The sequence below is a fragment of the Hylobates moloch genome, unplaced genomic scaffold (assembly GCF_009828535.3).
Source record: "Hylobates moloch isolate HMO894 unplaced genomic scaffold, HMol_V3 SCAFFOLD_8, whole genome shotgun sequence".
In the NCBI taxonomy this organism is placed as follows: Eukaryota; Metazoa; Chordata; class Mammalia; order Primates; family Hylobatidae; genus Hylobates; species Hylobates moloch.
In genome coordinates, this window is record NW_026652283.1 from 28360939 (window position 1) to 28381374 (window position 20436).

General features: G+C 41.8%; 1 protein-coding gene across 8 annotated transcripts in view; it reads right to left on the reverse strand.

The window, feature by feature from the left end:
- The window catches only part of TMTC1 (transmembrane O-mannosyltransferase targeting cadherins 1), a 282068-nt gene that overhangs the window by 239556 nt on the left and 22076 nt on the right, over positions 1-20436 (reverse strand). For 7 of the 8 annotated variants that reach the window (XM_032159935.2, XM_032159934.2, XM_058442440.1 and 4 more), the window contains exons 3-5: positions 12227-12300; positions 9268-9444; positions 1603-1809 (exon numbers count right to left, since the gene is read on the reverse strand). In XM_032159935.2, the coding sequence (XP_032015826.1) occupies positions 1603-1809; positions 9268-9444; positions 12227-12300 (458 nt within the window). The remainder of the gene's footprint in view (positions 1-1602; positions 1810-9267; positions 9445-12226; positions 12301-20436) is intronic. The other variant, XM_058442439.1, reaches the window with a different exon arrangement.

The following is a 20436-nucleotide window of genomic DNA, read 5'->3' on the forward strand; positions in this document are numbered from 1 at the left end:
TCCTGCCTAACTGTCTTCTTAGCACTCACATTGTTCATTCAGTATTGATTATTTATTGTCTACCTTCCTCTACTAGAAGAAAAGCTACACAAGAGCAAGGACCTTGTCTTTCTTATTTACCAGGACACTCCTGGTGCCTAGAACATGCCTGGCACTTGTCAGCCACTCAACAGATATTTATTGATGAATGAACAAAAGAATGAATGAATGGGGCAAGATAAAAAAACAAACACAGGCAAAGGCAAGAATAATTGGAAACAAAGACTGCAGAAAGAGGGAGTTTTAAGAGACTACACAGAAGAGTAACAACAGCAATCTGAAGTGGTAAAGTGCTAATCTTATGAATGGAATTTCCATATGTTAAAATAATTGGGAGGTCATTAGGCGAAGGTGACTCTGGCACCCTGCATCCCTACATCAGCAGAGAAACCCAACTCAGTGTAAATGGTAAAATGAAACCAAGCTTAACCACTAACTAACCTCTAACTAGGGACTTCCCACTGGAATGATCCACATAGGGCTACTACTCCCCTTTAACCAATCAAATATTTCCTTTGCTCTGTTTCTGCGTTTGCCCCATAAAAGCTTCCCCACACCCTGCCCCAGCAGGGGAGTCCCAAACCACTGGCAGTCTGGAGCTGCCCAATTCATTATTCACTGTCTGCTTAAATAAACTCTTTAGCTTTTTAATGTGCCTAAGTTTATCTTTTTTTTTTTTTTTTGAGACGGAGTCTCGCTCTGTCACCCAGGCTGGAGTGCAGTGGTGCAGTCTCAGCTCACTGCAAGCTCCGCCTCCCGGGTTCACGCCATTCTCCTGCCTCAGCCTCTCCGAGTAGCTGGGACTACAGGCGCCCGCCGCCGCGCCCGGCTAATTTTTTGTATTTTTAGTAGAGACGGGGTTTCACCGTGGTCTCGATCTCCTGACCTCGTGATCCGCCCGCCTCGGCCTCCCAAAGTGCTGGGATTACAAGCGTGAGCCACCGCGCCCGGCCCTAAGTTTATCTTTTAACATATATCTGTTATATTCTGACTTGTCCGTGGCCTGAAATATTTTAGAGACAACGTAATTTAGGGAGCAACACCTGTGCTGATAAATCCATGCTAATTTTCACGGCTAGGTCAAAATATTTTTAAAAAAGGAAGAAAAGAAAGACAGTCATATGCTGTAAAGATTTTCATACATCTTCAAAAACATTTCAGAAAGGAAGAGTCCTCTGGGTTTCCTCCCATATTTGGACTGTAATAAATTCAGATCAAACACAAAGAGCAGAGAGAGGCAGGAGAAGGGGAGGGAGGACGTTCTCCTCCCCCAGGAAACGGAGGGTGCCCATCTTCTGATGCCTGCGGCTGCACGGACCCACACCTCATCACAGGCAGGCAGCAGGGCTTCCACTTGCTTCCTCTAACTAGTCCTTTCTTATCCATTGTAATATAGGGGAGGGAGGGAAATGGGGACAGAAAGAAGGGGGTAAGCAGGGAAGCATGAAGAGAGGGAGGTCACAGTGTGCTGACTCAGTGCTTCACTTCCCCAGGCATCCCAGGCTGCACTAGGTGATGCTGGACATTGAAAACATGCAGGGACCAAGAAACCCAGCCCAGTACCTCATCATGGACCACACAGCTCGTGGGGACACTGGGAATCCACTGCTCTTGGATTCTGGTGGCAGTGGAGAGTGGCAGCCACCCCAAGCTCCTTTGTGAGGGAACCGCTGCTGCTTCCCATTCTCCCGGTGAGGATGGCCTGGCAGTGAGGAGGGCTGGGGGCTCCCGGGCTGCTGTGGGCTGCGTGGACAGAGGGCCCCATTGCTCCTGTTGTGCATGGAATTGAGGGAAAACAAAGTCAACCAGAATGACAAGGCTTGCAACAACCGATAGCAGTAACCTGCCCCACCCACAAGTCTTGCTTCTGGAAACAACCATTCTCAAGTCTTTAGCTCTTATGTTTCTGATATTTACTACCATATTATTAAAACAACATAATTATGCATGTTTTTTCAATTTTAGAACTTATCGTATTGACTTACTATAGAACACTGTAACTCAGTCTTTGTTAGACGGCCACCAACACACATACACACACTTGCACACACATACTCACACACACTTCTTCACCCCTCACCCTCCAAATAGGTTTCTCTCAGAATATTTGAAGTGGTATTAAGGATTTACATTATTATAATCTTGTAAGATATTGCTCATAGCTGAACCATCCAATTACATTTTTTCTGTTATGAATTCTCTGAGATATAATTCATAACCACTAGATGGGCAAAAATTTAAACATCTGATACTACCAAGGGATGATCAGAAAGTGAAACAAAGAGGATTCTCATTCCTGCTAGAACCATTTCAGGAGCAGTGTCTCGGGATGTAATGCAGTCAACGTGCATCTATCCTTTGCCCAGCAACTACACTTCTAAGGCTATGCCTGAAAGAAACCTTCATGTATTTGCACAAGAATGTATGCACAGAAATTTCACTGCAGCTTAGTATATAATAGCAAAAATGTAGAAATAACCTAAATTCCAAACCCAGAAAAATGGATAATGATAATTAAATACTATACAGCAGTTAAGATAAATGAAATACAGCTACATATATCAACATTGATATATCTCAAAAGCCCAGTGGTAAATGAAAAAAAAAGCAAGTGATACCATTTACGTAAAGTTTGAAACTATGTAAAATAATACTTTTGCTATTCACTGGTATGTGTGTATATGAGGTAAAGTCCTAGAAACAATCATGGCAATGAAAAGCACCAAATTCAGGATTGTGATTCCCTCTGGAGAGAGAGGATAAGGACTGTGGTCAGAGAATGTTATTTTCTAGATGTTGGAAATTATATCCTGAATTTTTAAAAAAGAAAGATAATTTTCAAGAGTTGATCTTGTACCGAAAATCTTTCCTCCTAAAGATGATGTCAAATAGAAGAAATCTCATTCCATCCATGTGGGGCCAATCTTAAAATTTAGGAATAAATTGCACTTGTAGGAAAGTACTTGCAACATTTTGTTTCTATTACTGTTTCTTTCCTGCTTCCTGAATCATACAATGAAAGATCTCAAGAACCACCTAGTGCTAAGATATTTATTCTAAATTAGCAGATAAAGTAGGGACTGGGGAGTAGACCCCTAGGTGCTTGTGTAAAACTCTGCGTATATGTGCATTCCTCTGGGGACATAACTTTGTGAAATTCTCAAGAGTCCACGATCCCCCAGATACTCAGAACCTCTGAGCTGGGTAACTCTCATGATGTCTGAGCAGCAGATGTCCTGCAAGGTCTCCTGAGTCCCTGTCACATGTTCCTCCCTGGAGGCAATGGTGCTCCGGGCTAACCCTGTGAATCTGGAACCACACGGACATGGGTTCAAATCTTGGCTCCACTTGGGCTGGCTGACTGTGGGAAGGATACTTTCTGTGCCTCTGTTTTCTCCTTTGTAAAATGAGGATAAAGATTGTTGCAAGCAAATGGCATGGCACAGTGCCTAGCACGGGGCTAGCCCTTAGGTGATATCAACCATTCTTGGCCAGGTCTCCATGTTACATCCTCTGGTTCCTTCCTACCACTTTTTACAACTGTAATCAATCACTCATCAAATTACTTACATAATGTCTATCTCCACCAACATCTTATATGCTTTTTGCGGGAAGGAACCATATTTGTCTTGCTCCTGGCTAGCCAGAATGAGTATGTGTTGAATGGGTGGACAAAAGCATGAAGAAAAGAATGAATGCCTCCACTTAAGCAGCACTGCTGGATGTGAAAGATAAAAGTTTCTTTTTCTTTTTTTTTTTTTTTTTGAGACTGAGTCTCCCTCTGTCACCAGGCTGGAGTGCAGTAGCGCAATCTTGGCTCGGTGCAATGTCCAACTCCCTGGTTCAAGCAATTCTCCTTCCTCAGCCTCCCGAGTAGCTGGGATTACAGGCACATGCCACCAGGCCCAGCTAATTTTTGTATTTTTAGTAGAGATGGGGTTTTACCATGTTGGCCAGGATGGTCTCTATCTCCTGATCTCATGATCTGCCGGCCTTGGCCTTCCAAAGTGCTGGGATTACAGGTGTGAGCCACCGCGCCCGGCCTAAAAGTTTCTTAAAAACAAAACAAAACAAAACAAAAAAATCCAAAAAAGACCCAGACTGCGCTGCGGGACTTGTGTCAGCAGTATTATTCCTCCCAAAGAATTTCTAGCCATTTAGTATGATGAAGGTAAAGAAAGAAAAGAGACAAGTATCCCATTTGAAAAAGGCCTGGCTCAACAGTGACTACATGAAGAAGAAAGAAAGAGTTGTAGGCACCAGTGGGCTGGGGAGTCCCAAGATCAGAGGAGACATGACTTTAATGACAACATTAAAATAGCTCTGGACTGGACCATGTGAGAGAACGCATCTGCAGTCAGCTGTCTTATCTTTTTGCTGTCAGTGAGGCATAGCAGAAAGAAGTTAGGAAGTTGAGACAAGGTAGATGCAAGAAGAAAGTGGAAAAGGGGTTTACAGTTTGTTCCCTCAAAAGTAAGATGGGCAATGCAATTACTGAAGGGCGACAGGCTAGTCAGAGATGACACCGGTGGCAGCCAAGAGATCTTTACTGGAGAGGTAGAGGTCAGGTCGTGTGGGGGAGAGAGAGAAGAGAAGAGAAGAGAGAGAGAGAGCTGCTGGTGTGCTGGGTTTTATATCCCTTGGGCCTACGTGGGGTGGGCCCAAGGGAAGGCGGGAGACGCTTCTTTCTGATTGGCCCTCCTTTGGCGGGTTCAGACAGTGCCCGGTCAAGGAGGGGAGAAGAACCCGGAACCGGCGCCATTAAGGTACCCCTGTTGCCTAACATTCCTCCCTTTTCATTGGTTTAAAATGGAAAGTGGGCGGCGGCGTCTATCTGGCTGCTTCCTGCTGAGAAGGGGCATTGTGAGGGGGAAAGTGGAAGGGAGTTTGGCTTGGGAGGGTTGGGGTATAGTAGGAGCATGATTCCGCCTTGTAGGTAGAGGTCGTTGAGTGCGGTGAGCCACCCTAGAGGTAAGGTTGGATCATCGATGAGCCAGCTGTCGGTGTGGAGATTGGTTAGGAACTGATGGAACCAGTTAGTGTCCATCTTTAATAGCCTGGGGGTGGGCTATAGAGCTGTAGGGAAATATAGAGGTTTTGAATTTAGAGAGGATATCCCTTCCTAGTAGGGGAAGGGGGCATTGGGGCATGACTAGGAACCGGTGAGAAAATATGTGGCCGAAGAAGGTGCACGAGAGAGGAGGGGTGGCTCTCAGACGTATGGTTTGGCCTCCAACTCCAACTATAGGAGATCCAAAAAGGGAAGTGACACCCCAGAATTCCCTTAAAACCGAGAAGGTAGCTCCGGTGTCAAGGAGAAATGTGATAGAGCATCCGTCTACTGTTAACGAGACCCTGGGCTCCTGAGCGGTGATGATCTGTGTCAGGAGAGGAGTCCCAAGGCCCCGTCAATCTTTGATGGCCAGACCTAGGAGGTCGAGTGTAGAGCTGGAGGCTGGCCCGGCTCCCCTTCGGGGGCCAGGGCAGTCTACGGCCCAGTGGCCAGACAGGTGGCATTTGGGGCACGGCTTGTTGGGGGGCCTGGGATTTGGGCACTGCCAGGCCCAATGTCCCTCCTTTCCACATTTAAAGCAGGGCCAGGGGGCTCGTGTATGGGCCGATGGCCAGACGACGCCTTGTGGCTGTGTGATTTTATTATGGGCTGAGAAGGGGCCTGGAGGGCCTGTGCTAATAATTGGTATTTTTGTTTTCTTGCCTTCTCGTCCCGGTTATGATAGACCTTGAACGCCATTGCTAGTATCTCAGATTGGGGAGTGAAGGGGCCTCTGTCTAGCTTTTTAAATTTGTTTCGGATATCAGGAAAGCGTTGGGCAAAGAAGTGGGACATGAGGAGTTGTTGAAGTGCCTTTGTAAGGCGGTCAAGGAAAGCAGAGGGGTTTTCATGTTTGTCCTGTATTATTTCATGAAATTTTTCAAAATTGACTGCCTTCTGAGTTGCTTTACACAGTCCAGCTATTAGGCAAGTGGCGAAATGGTCTCAGGCTGCTGTGCCATTTTGTGTGTTATAGTCCCAGTTGGGCTCCTGTTCTGGCACCGCCTGCGCCCCCAGTGGCAGGGCTGGGGCTGTTTGGTGGACCTCATCTGCATGAGCGTGAGCATGTTCCCAAACTCGCCTACGCTCTTCAGGAAGAAGGGAGTTAGAAAGGACTGTGTAGGCCGGGCGCGGTGGCTCACGCTTGTAATCCCAGCACTTTGGGAGGCCGAGGTGGGCGGATCACAAGGTCAGGAGATCGAGACCACGGTGAAACCCCGTCTCTACCAAAAATACAAAAAATTAGCCGGGCGTGGTGGCGGGCGCCTGTAGTCCCAGCTACTCGGAGAGGCTGAGGCAGGAGAATGGCGTGAACCCGGGAGGCGGAGCTTGCAGTGAGCCGAGATCGCGCCACTGCACTCCAGCCTGGGCGACAGAGCGAGACTCCATCTCAAAAAAAAAAAGATAAACTTAGGCACATTAAAAAGCTAAAGAGTTTATTTAAGCAGACAGTGAATAATGAATTGGGCAGCTCCAGACTGCCAGTGGTTTGGGACTCCCCTGCTGGGGAAAAAAAAAAAAGAAAGGACTGTGTAGATGTCATGGAAGGTGAGGCTATAAGCTTGGCAAAGGTACTGAAATTCTTTGATGTATGAAGAAGAGTTAGAGGCGTAAGAACCTAAATGTTTTTCGATTTGAGATAGGTCAGCTATGGAGAAAGGGACATGGATGCGAACGATGCCCTCTGCCCCAGCCACTTCTCTGAGGGGGGCGAGAACAGGGTGGGAAGATTTTGAGCGAGTAATGGGAGGGCTAAATGACGAGGAAAGAGCGGGCAGTGAGGAGGGTGAGGAGGCGGAAGTGGGGGGAAGGGAAGCTGTTGGGTGTTGGGGTTGGGCGGCAGCTGGAAGGCGGGGCGGAGGGTGGTGGTATGAGGAGGGCTCGTCGGCTGGGTCGAAGTCGGGGGCAGAGGGAGGGGTTGGCAGTTTAAGAGCGGCAAGGAGCTGTTGGGGTTTGCAAGGGAGGCAGAGGTTAGGTCTATCCCGTAGGAGGAAGAAGCCGTGAATATATGGGATCTCTACCCATTTTCCTGTTTGCACGCAATAGTTGTAGAGATCCCGAAGAAGATCAGGATCGAGAGAGCCATAAGGAGGCCATTTGTTTTGGTTGTCTAGGGGATAGGTGGGCCAGTTTTGAGTGCAAAATTTAATTAGGTGTTTTGGTTTGATGTCTGAGGCGAGGCCAAGGGCCGACAAATTATTTAAGAGACATCGTAGCGGGGAGTCGACCGGCAGGGATGCAGAGCCTCCCATAATGAGAGGAAGGACTAGACGGTGACGAGCTAGGCAGGGCGCCCCCTGCTAGCCGCTTGCCGCGGAGCGAGTCGGAGCCTCCGGATCCATCGTCACCAAAACGGAAGGACTGAGGAGCCTCTGAGAGGCAGGAGGCCATGGGTCACCTGGTACCAGGATTTTAACGAGCGAAGGAGAGGGGCCCAAGCCGGAGACACGAGGAGGAGAGGGAGAAAACTCTGTTCCCTGCAGGCCGAGGCGGAAGTGAATGATAGGGGCCTACCACTGCCGTAAGGGCATCGGGCAAAATGTGTCCATCACGGGAGCGGCTAGGGTCTAGCGATTTGCCCGAGAGGTAGGCCCAGGAGGGGAAAACTTACCGAGATGAGGCCAGTGGTGGGCGAAGAGCTCGGTGAACAGGAAAATGGGTGAAGGCTGGCCGGAGGTCTAGACTGAGCCTGGGAAGGGGATCGGGGTCCCACCTAAAGGTGGGGAATCCTGATCCGAGTCACGGCACCAAAATGAAGGGCGACAGGCTAGTCAGAGACGACACCGGTGGCAGCCAAGAGATCTTTATTGGAGAGGTGGAGGTCAGGTCGCACGGGGGAGAGAGAGAAGAGAAGAGAAGAAAAGAGAGAGAGAGAGAGAGAGAGAGCTGCTGGTGTGCTGGGTTTTATATCCCTTGGGCCTACGTGGGGTGGGCCCAAGGGAAGGCGGGAGATGCTTCTTTCTGATTGGCCCTCCTTTGGCAGGTTCAGACAGTGCCCGGTCAAGGAGAGGAGAAGAACCCAGAACCGGCGCCATTAAGGTATCCCTGTTGCCTAACAATTACTCCCACTGGTCAGAGGATATGGAGGAAAGGCAACCTCATATAGGCCAACGGGAGGGCCTCTGGCTCACGGTTTTCTTGGCACGAGTTTGAGTCAAAGTGATTATTTGGCTCCATGTTTTTACAAGCCTCTGAGATTTACCGAGAGCCAACAGAGCACTACACTCTTTTTAAATTATCCCCAACTATCACACTTCCAGGCAGGAAGGTGATCAGAATTTCCTGACTCATCTCAGTGTGTTGCCACTCAATATCACTGCTCTTATTTTTATATCAAGAAGTATAAAGAGGTAGGAAATGGGATTTAAAAAGCAGGATTGTTTTTTCAGATAAAATTCTTCATTTGATATGGCAGGGCAATAAATTAGCCACATTTTTTAAAAGTTTAAAAGTAAGGACCTTATAATTACTGAAAAATGGGGTCTGCTTGTAAAATTACTGGTAATTATGGATTTGATGGGGAAGAAATTACAGTATGTGCTTGTACTTTTAATATGTACTTAGTGATTCTTATCATCTATAAGCCACAACATAAAATGAGTGTGCCTTAAATTTTTTAAATAAATTAGGCTACTAAATAAGTTTGTTCATTAATTTGAATACGACATGTATGTACTCCTGTATGGTGTAGACTGGCTCTTTGTGGAATTCCAATGGGTGCCTCCTAAAACTCTTAGCTAACAGCATCATTAGAAGAGCAGAAAAGGGGCCCTTTGATGGATAACACTCATGCAAATGCAGGGATTCAAAGCAAGCTGTGAAAAACTGTTACCATTTGCAATCACTATTTTTATGAAGCAAGATTTTCTCAGCAGCATGCAACCAAAACAAACCAGCAATATAAACTTGCAGTTAACATAGATACTTTTCAATTCCAAATTTGGGGCTCACAAAAACTTCATAGTCCTCATTGATTTATACAAAAGTGTGAAGCATTTGAACATATATAATGCACTTATCTTAATGAAATAAGCCTTGTTGATTATGTGACAGTCTAAGGTGAGATGACATTTAATTGTTATATTTTTTAAATGGAAGTTTGGAAACTATTGTTTTAAGTAATTTTTCTCTGCCCATGACACGCCATTTGATATCAAAACTGTAAAATGACTTACGACTTGTCTTGCTTGTTGGAAAGGGAAAAGAGGTCATAGACCAAGCACACTCCAAACACCGTGATGCCTGTCTCTTTCACCAGCATCGCACAGGTCCCCAGAAACAAACTGAGCATCAAGAAGAAGGGAGACACCGTGGAAGGGAAACTTCCCCCAACACAGCCCTGATCCAGACTCCTGAAAAACAAGTTGGAGGTTATTTTAATCTAAGAAATAATGTGGTCTGCTAAGAAATACCACCACTTAACGATAAGATCTAATGTAAATTCCATTGTATTCTAAGTAATTAAGCAGGTGAGTAGAGATTTCTTAAAGAGCCTTCATCCCAACAATACTGAATTTGGTACTTAAATTGCAGTATACACAGACTATGGTATGTAACAAATGAACACCAAAAAGCCATTTAAAATTCTACCAGAGAGACATACTTAGTCATACGAAAAGATGTTTAAGTGAACACATTCTAAGTGAATAATCGAGTTACTAAACTGTATGCATAAGCTCAGGAGCCAGGTTCCCTGGGTTCCCTGCTAACCACAACCGTCAATTAACAGGGTAATATGGGGCAAGTTACTTTACTTCTTGGTGCTTCCGTTCCCTTATGTGTGAAAAGAGATTACAGTGTTGTAGGGGGTATTAAACAAATGACTTGTCACACATCAAGTGTATATCACCATCATCATCATGGTAGTGAAGTGTTTTATATGCTTCCATACATAAAACAAAGTTGCCAGTGGATATATATGCCAAAATATAATAAGCATTTCTCTCTGGGATGAAAATACAACGATTTTAACCTTTTTTTTCTTTTGGCTAAATTCATTTAGCCAACATTTTAAAATTCATTTTCTATGAGCATATCTTAGGTAAAGTTTATTTTTTTCTCAGTTTAATTTCCAACAAGGATTTTCAAAATCTCTCCCATGCTGTTAAGCTTTTGTTTCACCTTGTAAAACAGAGCTGGCCCCCTACCAAGAGACACTACTGTTCCCTTCAACAGGTACCACACCTATTGGCTTCTATTCCACTGAAGTAAAGGCCAATATTTCTGTAGTTGAGACATCTTCTCCTTAGCATTCTGTCTTAGAACAATCGCATAAAATTATACGCAGAATTTGCAGTACATAGGCATTTTTTTCTATTGAGTTGGTCTATAGCTCAAATTTCTGAAAGAGAGAATGGCATGCAAAACCAATCTGTAATAACATGGCTCATTATCATACAGATATGGATACACTGCAGGCCTAATCATGCCCCCACATATATTAACCACACAGAATAGGCCTAGAGAACAAGTTTAAACTCCAAAGCAATTATTACTTCTATTCTAATGCCAGAATAAACAAGAAACAATTAATTGTTAAATTTTGGCTTATATTTTCAGATTTCATAACACCACATCATATGATCAAGAATGCAGTAGGAAGTTACAAAGCCAGGAGCAGAAGACTAAGAAAACGTTCCACGCTTTAAACAAAACAAAACTTCCTAAGACTTAGTTCATTTCATTATTGACACAAGGTCTAAATTGGTTTGTAACAGGTTTCTCAATCCTAGCCCCATTGGCATTTTCTGCCAGATAATTCTTTGTTGTAGGGACTGTCCTGTGCATTGCAGAATGTCTGTTCCGCAATGTCTGGCTTCTACCCACTAGATGCCATGAGCACTACTTCAGTTGTGACAACCAAAAACGTCTGCAGATATTGCCAAATGTCTCCTGCAGGTAGAGGAGGCAGTGGCTAGGACGAGGAGGAAAATCACCCCTAATTAAGAGCCACTGGTTTAGAACAGTGTTCCTCAAACAGTCACTGGGCTTTGTAAGACTATAGGTCAATGAACTGATCCAAAGATCAGGGCCACCAAATGCTTAATCATGCATCTCTCCATGAAACTGGGCAACATGGCTGACTTGCCCCCCCTTTCTAGGTTGTATTAGTCTGTTTTCACACTCCTGATAAAGACATACCTGAGACTGGGCCATTTACAAAAGAAAGAGTTTTATTGAACTCACAGTTCCACATGGCTGGGGAGGCCTCATAATCATGGTGGAAGGCAAGGAGAAGCAAGTCACGTCTTATATGGATGGCAGCAGGCAAAGAGAGCTTGTGCAGGGAATCTCCCATTTTTAAAACCATCAGATCTCGTGAGACTTATTCACTATCATGAGAGCAGCACAGGAAAGATCCGCCCCCATGATTCAATTACCTCCCACTAGGTTCCTTCCATGAAACGTGGGAATTGTGGGAGTTACAATTCAAGATGAGATTTCGGTGGGGACACAGCCAAACCATATCACAGGACATGCTCTGAGCTGCCCCCATTCACATTCTCTTTTTAATCCACTCCTTTCTCCATATGGACATCATATGACTCAGATGAGAATCTGATTGGTTTAGGGTAAAGGTGCAATATAATGGGAAATTATTTTAAGGCTTTTCAGTTTCCCAACGCAAAAAGCTTCTGTCTTTTGATGAAACTACAGGTAAATTGGAAAATCACAGTCGAGAAATGCTACTTTATACTCAGCTTTGTCATTTTAAGCTCTGAGTTACTTTGGTGAGGCTAACAAAAAGTATTAGGAACAAAATGAAAAGGAAAAATTAAGCAAATCATAGGCAAATAAAAGAGAACATTGCATCAAATACATTTTGGCTTAGAGCTAAGATTCCAAATTCACTTCTCAGTAAGAAACTAGAAGTAAAAGGAACGATAAAGCAAGTGCTTGTGTTCCCAACACTGGGAAAGCAATCCCTTTAAGGTGCTACAGTGTGGTTCAGAATGGGGTTGGAAGAGAAAATGGCCCAGCACTGGACAAGGAGAGAGTTTCCTATCCCTGGTCCCTGGAAAGCTTGCTGAGCACTTCACAACCAGAAGCCTCTCTCCTCTCAGGCACATGCTCCCAGTCTACACACACGGCACAGTTGCAATCACAGAGAAGGGAAGTCTTAGCCACACATACCTGTTGTAGGAGAGAAAGGCCAATAGAAACAGCAGACACGCTAACACATCTGCTCTGCCAACGATCCCAGCCACCTTGGAAGTTAAAATAATAAAAAATGAAAATCTCAGACAATTACTTTCAGAAAACCATTACACAAATCCATTACAGAAATGTACTTGTTGTTAGATAAATGAAAGATGTAATAAAATAGAAATCTCACTGTTCTTCAAGTTCTGCTATATGGCTAAGCAACTCTGATTATCATATATATTTAATAATGAGTTTATGTAAGGAAAAAAGAGGATGGATGGAAGGGGCAAGATTTCCACACTTTATTTCTAAGCTCTCAGAGCATCAATTCACAGCATCAAAATTTATTCATTTATTAATTTATTCAAAAAAATTTTTGAGCAATACTTGAGAGTCAGACACTGTGTCCTTCTGTGTACCATAATGCTAATGGAGCAGACAATATTTTTAGAGAACTAGAAAAAAGTAAGTTGAGAATCAATACTTTTAACAAGAATAGGGCTGGGCAGGATGGCTCACATCTGTAATCTCAGCACTTTGGAAGGCCAAGGTTGGCGGATCGCTTGAGTTAAGGAGTTCAAGACCAGCCTGGGCAACATGGCAAAACCCCGTGTCTACAAAAATATACAAAAATTAGCCACGCATGGTGGCACATGCCTGTAGTTCCAGCTACTCAGGAGGCTGAGGAAGGAGGACTGCTTGAGTCCTGGAGGTCAAGGCTGCAGTGAGCTGTGATCGCGCCACTGCGCTCAGCCTGGGTGACAGAGTGGACCCTGTTTCAAAAAATAAAAAAATAAACAGGAAAGGGAATGAGTTTGAACTCATGATTGCTATATGTGAGTATATGTGTGTGCAAGTGTGTGTGTGTGCATGTGTGCATATTTTTCTTAGCTCTATCACTGAAAGGGCCTATAAATATAAAACCTCAGTAGCAAAGGGCCATCTTGGCACTAACCACAAACCATTTCCCCACAAAAGAGAACACCAGCTCCTTGGAAAACTGGCTGACACCAGGGCTGAGGCTGGGGAAATCCGAGAGGAGCTTGGATCATCTCGTGTCAGAAAGTAAGAAAATGCTTATAAAATGACAGTCAAAAGGGCATAGAAGCCAGGAACAACGGGCTCCCACCAAACAAATTTAAAGCAATTTGAATATTAAAATAAATGAGTAAAATAATACATTATAAACCACTGAAAATGAAGTCCATGAGTTCATACTAATAATAAATACAGCTATGCATTGAATAACCACATTCAGTTCAACAACGAGTCACATATATGATGGTGGTCCCACAAGAGTATAATACCATATTTCTCTTGTACCTTTTCTATGTTCGATATGTTTAGATACACAAATACTTACCATTGTGGTACAGTTGCCTATAGTATTCAGTACAGTAGCCTAAGAGCAATAGGCCATAGCATCTAGGTTTGTGTAAGTATACGCTATGATGTTTGCACAATGACAAAATCACCTAACCACTCATTCTCAGAACATGTCCCCATCGTTAAGCAATGCGCAATTGTATATACATAAATGAATGAAGGGATACATATAAATGTACATACATACATACATACATACATACATACATACAGCAAGCAAGTGAATAGGAAAGAAAGGAGACCTCTTCCTTCATTAAAAAGCCAGTTAATAAATGTGGAGGGAGAAGTGGAGTTGGAAAATAACCATTTTGCTTCCAGAAGAGTGAAGACTGGAGCAAGCAAGAAACATCAAAAATATCAATGGATGCTAAACCTAGGACATGAGTTTTTGAGGTGCAAAGTATTACCAGGACTTCAAAGTATCTATTTACTAATTATTAGATGAAAAAATTTAAAAAGAACACTATGGAAAAAATGCGTTATATTGCACTATGTCTTAACTGTGGAATCAAATTAAAATCACCATTCCTGAGAAGGAACCATCATAACCCCATTTATGCAGTATTCTAGCAGGGACATATGACCTGAATATAATCATGAGAAAACATCAAACTCAAGATGAGGAACATTCAATAAAAATATAAATAAATATATATTACACTAACAAATTATAAATTTTACGTGTAGCAGTATTTTGCAACATTACATTTTATTGCATATTAATTTATTCTAATTTATATTACACCATGATTCATAATTATAATTCATTATAATCTAATCGATTATAATATTGTATAATTATATACTATGTATAATGCATTACACATATATAATATGTATATATATTTTATATATTTATTACTTTTACATTATTCATTCTGCATTTGCATATATACTATATATCATATTTATATATTATGTATTTTTGATATAATATGCTCTATCTATAAATTGTATGTAGTATATATGTTATAAATTGTATAACATTCATAAGTATATTTATATTATAGTTATAGAATATATTATAACCATATATTGCAATATAACATGTTAATAACATTTTTTATTTTACATGTTCTAATATAAATTCTAAATTATAATCTATAAATCATATTATAGAAAGATAATGAAGACTGGTAACTGTTTCAAACTAAAGGAGACTAATGAAAATGAAAGAGAAATGACTAATGCTTTCAGCTTTCAAAAATGTACAGCTAAATTATTAAAGTATAAAGGGGTATGAATTGTGCAACCTACTGTCAAATGCTTCAGAAAATAAATAACATTTTTATATATTGAGAGAGAAAGAGAGGAAGGTGATAAAGTAAATGTGAGAAAATGTGAAAAATTAGTGAATCTGGATAGAGAGTATACAGTTATTCTCCATATTTTTTAAGTTTGAAATTGTTTCAAAAAAATGCATTACTTCAGAAGAAGACTGAAATTGAAGAGTGGTGGGAAACAGATGACTCTTTACAAATCTTCGCACTATTTTGCTACATATCCATGCATTTCTCTTGTTTTTTTTTTTTAAATCCAAGAAATATAAGAGTCAAGGGAAAAAATGAGATATAGCTTTTTAAAAATGCTCCAAAGAACTGGTACCATAAGAGCTGAATGATGAGGAACAGCTCAAAAGGGAGATGAACTGGGCTGACATTTCAGGCACAAGAATAGTATCACCCACATCACAGAAGACCCGAGGTCTATGGTGTGTTAAAGAATCAATCAACAATTAATAGTAGGAAATGGTTTTCTGGGAAATATACCTATAAGCATCCTGATTCAATGAGCACTCTTTGCAGTCATGAAGGAGAGGCAGTGAATAAGCATGGAGGTGACCGGACGCAGTGGCTCACGCCACACCTGTCATCCCAGCACTTTGGGAGACCGAGGTGGACAGATCCCTTGAGCTCAGGAGTTCAAGACCAATCTGGGCAACATGGAGAAACCCTGTCTCTACCAAAAATACAAACGACTAGCCAGGTGTGCACCTGTGGTCCCAGCTACTCGGGAGGCTGAGGTGGGTGGATCGCTTGAGCCCAGGAGGTAGAGGCTGCAGTGAGCCGAGATCACGCCACTGTGCCCCAGCCTGGGCGACAGAGGAAGACCCTGTCTCAAAAACTTAAAAATGAAATAAGCATGGAGGTAAACCATTCAAGGTCTGAATGTAGACTCTGCTCTTGCCATCTGAGATTTGGTTTTGTTATGTTTAAAAGGTGTGTAACACCCACTCCCTCAGGGTGGTTGTAATTCATGACATGATATATACATAAAGGGCCTGCTGGATAAATGCTGGTGCGCTTCTTTCTCCCCCCTTTTTATTTTCTTTTTTTTTCAGAGAAACGGGGTGGAACTCTTAACACTGAGATAGGTTTCCCTGTGTGGCTTATGGAAATCATCTTTTTTACTTTAAGGTTTACATGTATGGTATCTTAATTGTGAACTTTATTAGATAATCTAATGTATCTGTTAGTTAAAATCTACATAAAACATAACTCAATTATACACACACAGATGGACTGACAGCAAGTCACATATTGAGAAAAATTCCAGTCCTACTTACATTAAGAGAAACCTGGACATGGCCAAAGAATACCATTGGCAATACAGAGCTGAAAGCTATTACCTGACATGGCTGCTTGTACCACATGCTGTTCATTGATTCGTTAATCTATAAGGAACTTGAGTACCAAATCAGGAAGACTGCATGACTCAAGAGACGAATGCAGTGACAGTGTGGTGTCACCACAATGTCAAGGTTCAGCTCAGTCTCACAGTCTGTAAAGCCGAAGTGTGTACGGGTCACCTGTAAGCCCAGATCTGCTCAGACTACACTACCACCTCCTTGAGCATTTAGCTCAGCATCACCTGCAAGTCTTCCTGAAGGTTAAATAGAGAGCCCAGCTCTCTAGCAACAGTCTTGAGATAAGCCTAAGCATCTGGACCAAGAAGGGCACTCATCACAGCACAAGTGATGTAGCCAACAGCAAGACTTGCAAGCTGTTACTGGGTGTAGCAAGTTGGAATGAGGCAATCACAAGCTAGGCAAGCTTAACTAATGTGTTAAAGGCATCCTGCAGCCTGGCTTCTTGCATTGCAGCCAGTTTGGAAGAGACAACAGCAGACTGTGCCAGCTGGATGTGCCCAGATATAAAGAATGTAGTGTCCCTTGCAGGAGAAGCTCAAAGAGGGTGTTGAAATATTGGTGTAACATTGATAGGCTCTCTTGCCAGTCCAAACCACTAAGCATGCATTGAACACCTATTCTATACCCCTGTTGAACTGAGGTATTTGGGGCAAAAGCCTAGATATCTAAAAACGGGTGCTATAATAGTCATTACTGTATGTCTAGACCAGCCATTCATTGTGATTCAATTAGTCAATATTGTCATGTTCAGTAAGTGTGTGTTTAATTCCAGTTAACAAACATTTTCCAAGTGCTTCCTCTTAGCTAGATCCTGTGCCAGTTGGAAACATACAATCAGCCTCAAGGAGTTTAACATCTGGTGGGGAGTCAAAAGAGGGTATTAAATAGCACACAAGGAAACTGCATGCATCATAAGAGGAGAAACCATTACCAAGAGAAGACTGAAGAGATTAACTTTTACTGTAGCATCTAGGAAGGCTTCACAGGTCTGGCCATGTAAACTGTGACTTAAACATAGCCAAGGAGGATTTCAGGAAGCTCAAGGCGAGGGAATGCTCAGCCTAGGCCTGGGAAGGAACACAAATGCTTTGCAGGTGGAGGATATGAGAATGGCAGAGCAAGAGAGGTCTGGAGATCTATGGAGTGCTTCTGGAAGGGGAGGCCTAAGGTGATGAAGAGCATGGAGTAAATAAAGAAGTGAGGAGGGGCAATGGGAAGCAAAGATGAAACATTAAACTAGAGCCAGTTGATTTTATGATAATGTAGGCTGAATTGTAGGAGGCTGGAAAGTACGAAAGCAATTGGTCAGTTCATGGTTAGTGAAAAATATATGCAAATGGCCAGCATGTATTTTAGCCTCAAACTACAGGTTTCCATTACCAACATGGTGGCTGTAACCTGGAACTGCAGCCTCTCGCAAATATTCAAACACTGGAAGGAGAAACATCAGTGAACGTAACTGGATAGAATTCAAATAATGTAACAGCAGATCCTCTAGCAAGGTTAACACAATCACAGGCAGAAATTTCAAATTAGGAGTTAATTTGCTGTAGAAACTTGTCTTTTGGAATACCACCAATAAGATTTGTATAAAGTATACTATATGTGTAAGGCTGTTGATATTTATTTTATCTGCAAGAATGAGTTCCATTAATGTCATAGCCACTGGGGAGGCTGAGGTGGGAGGATTGCTTGAGCCCAGGATATGGGGGTTGCAGTAAGCTATGATTATGCCATTGCACCCCAGTCTGGGCAACAGGGTGCCCAGTCGGTCTCAAATAATAGTATTAATAATTTATCTCTATATCTTCTGGAAAGTACATCTCTTTTTCTATTTCTCTGTCCTCCCCCTACTTAGAAACTTGAATTGAAATCCATGACTAAATAATAAGTCCCCCGATTTTACTTTGTCATGTAAATTGTTTTGTAGGCTAAATTTCTCTGCCTCCTTCTTACACTTCCCTCAGAACCTTATGAATGTAAGCATCTTCCCTAACATCCTTCCCTAAATAACCACCCAGCTCTTGGACTCCTCTGTCCCTTTCATTGTGTTACTATGGATTTTTTTCAATTAGTACAAAAGCTTGTTGTAACTTTTTTTTAAGGTCATTTTGCTAATAGGATTTTCCTCTTTTCTTAGGAACCAACCTTAACCAGTTCCTGATCATACTGCCAAAGGCTGCCTGTGTTTTATGCACTCTCTCTCTGATACCTCTGAATTGAAACTGTTATTGCCCTACTCATTTGTTCCTTCATGCAGTAATTGTCCCCAATATGCTCTAAGCACAGATTTCCAATTGTACATCAAGAATTATTTGTCAGAAATAAAATACTGTCTATGGTTTTATAGTGAAACATGCCATTGGCCCAGCATCACATATTCTGTATGTCTAGTAGTAGTAGTCTTTGATTATTTTTCTTCATATTCTATCCAAAAAGAACATTAAAAACTTAAGTATCTCTCTCTCTTATTTTTTTCAATTCATATCCAAAAATTTTCATCATAATTTTAAATACTTGAAAGGATCTAGCTTCCTATGCATTGTAGATATTGACATTTCCACATGAGGCCATAAGGTTTCTGTACTAAATCTACCAAATGGAATTTGAACACTATAGCAACTTGAAGCTCATCATCTTCCATTTACCTAAACATGAATAGGCTCTTCTTTAATTGGTAGACACTTCATAGCCTTTCTCCTTGAACTCATACTTTCATTGTATTTCCCCCTCATCATTTTTGTAAATTACATAGTTATGCTTAAAAATATTGTACTTATCATCCTTCTCGCTATAATAAAAAAATACACAATTAAATCTATATTTTAAATTTCTTTTAACCATAAGCCTCTAAGTGTTAAAATTTAAATTTTGTATTGCTATTCCAATTATTGTTAATTCACAGATATTTTATATATCACAAAGCAGAAAATCATAATTAATAAATATAAAAAATCACCTCTTAATAATCTAAGTGTAGCAGATTTCTTTTCAGTAAGTTCAGCTGTCTGTGGCTGAATCTTACCTTTTGTTAGACTATGACAGCAGGTAGCATTAATACCAACTATTCCTAGCTTTCATCTTCATAGGCTGTTCACATAAGTAAGTGAAAATGGAAGTAGACCTGTTACAGCAATGACTTTATTCTTTTTTTTTTTTGTATTAAATTTTTTTTTATCTAAGTAGGGTTTTCCTAGGAATGCAGAAATCATCAAACAGAAATCAATATAATCCATAATACTGACAGACCAAAGGAGGAAACCCACATTTATCTCAATACATGCAGAAGAAGTAATTGCTAAAGTTTAATACATATTTATAATAAGTCCTAATATTTATTTAATATTTATTTGCTATAAGCAAAGCTCTAATATTTATTATTTTTTAAATTATCAACTGTTTCTCTTTATTTCCCTTGTTCTCTGCCTATACTTACCCAACTCTTAATATTTAAAGCATGTTGTTACTATTAAAGTGTGTGATTCTCTTGGAGGAACAAACAATGGAATGTAATTGTGTAAGACACAGATTTACAAGCTAATTATGTCCATGGGGAATTGGTATATGATAAAATTGGTATTATTATTTTTTTTTTATTTTTTTTGCACACAAAAACAATAAACATTTTCTAAAAATACATACAAACAAAAAGATGCATATCAGACATATTAGGAAGGTTGCACATGGGAAGTCGGGGAATAGAAATAGGGGGTGGGAGTTAAAATAAATGTGAGAGGGACTTTATATGGATCAGTGATAATAACTCAATCCTCAATTTGACAAAGAAGAGGGAGAAGGAAGAGGAAGAAAAAGAAAGTGGGATAAAGGATCAGAAAGGGAGGAAAATAGAAAAAATTAGAGTATGACTCCAGGGTAGACCTGTTTTGTTGTCACTGAGTTGGTTGGTTGGTTTGTCTGTTGTATTTTTCATGTTTCGCCATGTTGGCCAGACTGGTCTCGAACTCCTAGCCTGAAGTGATCAACCCGCCTCGCCCCCCAGAGTGCCGGGACCACAGGCGTGAGCCACCACGTCCAGCCCCCATATTGCTTCTGGCCTCCGTGGTAGACCTCTGAGACGGAGCGGCCGGGCAGAGGCGCTCCTCACTACTTCCCAGATACGGGGCGGCCGGGCAGAGGCGCTCCTCACTTCCCAGACGGGGCG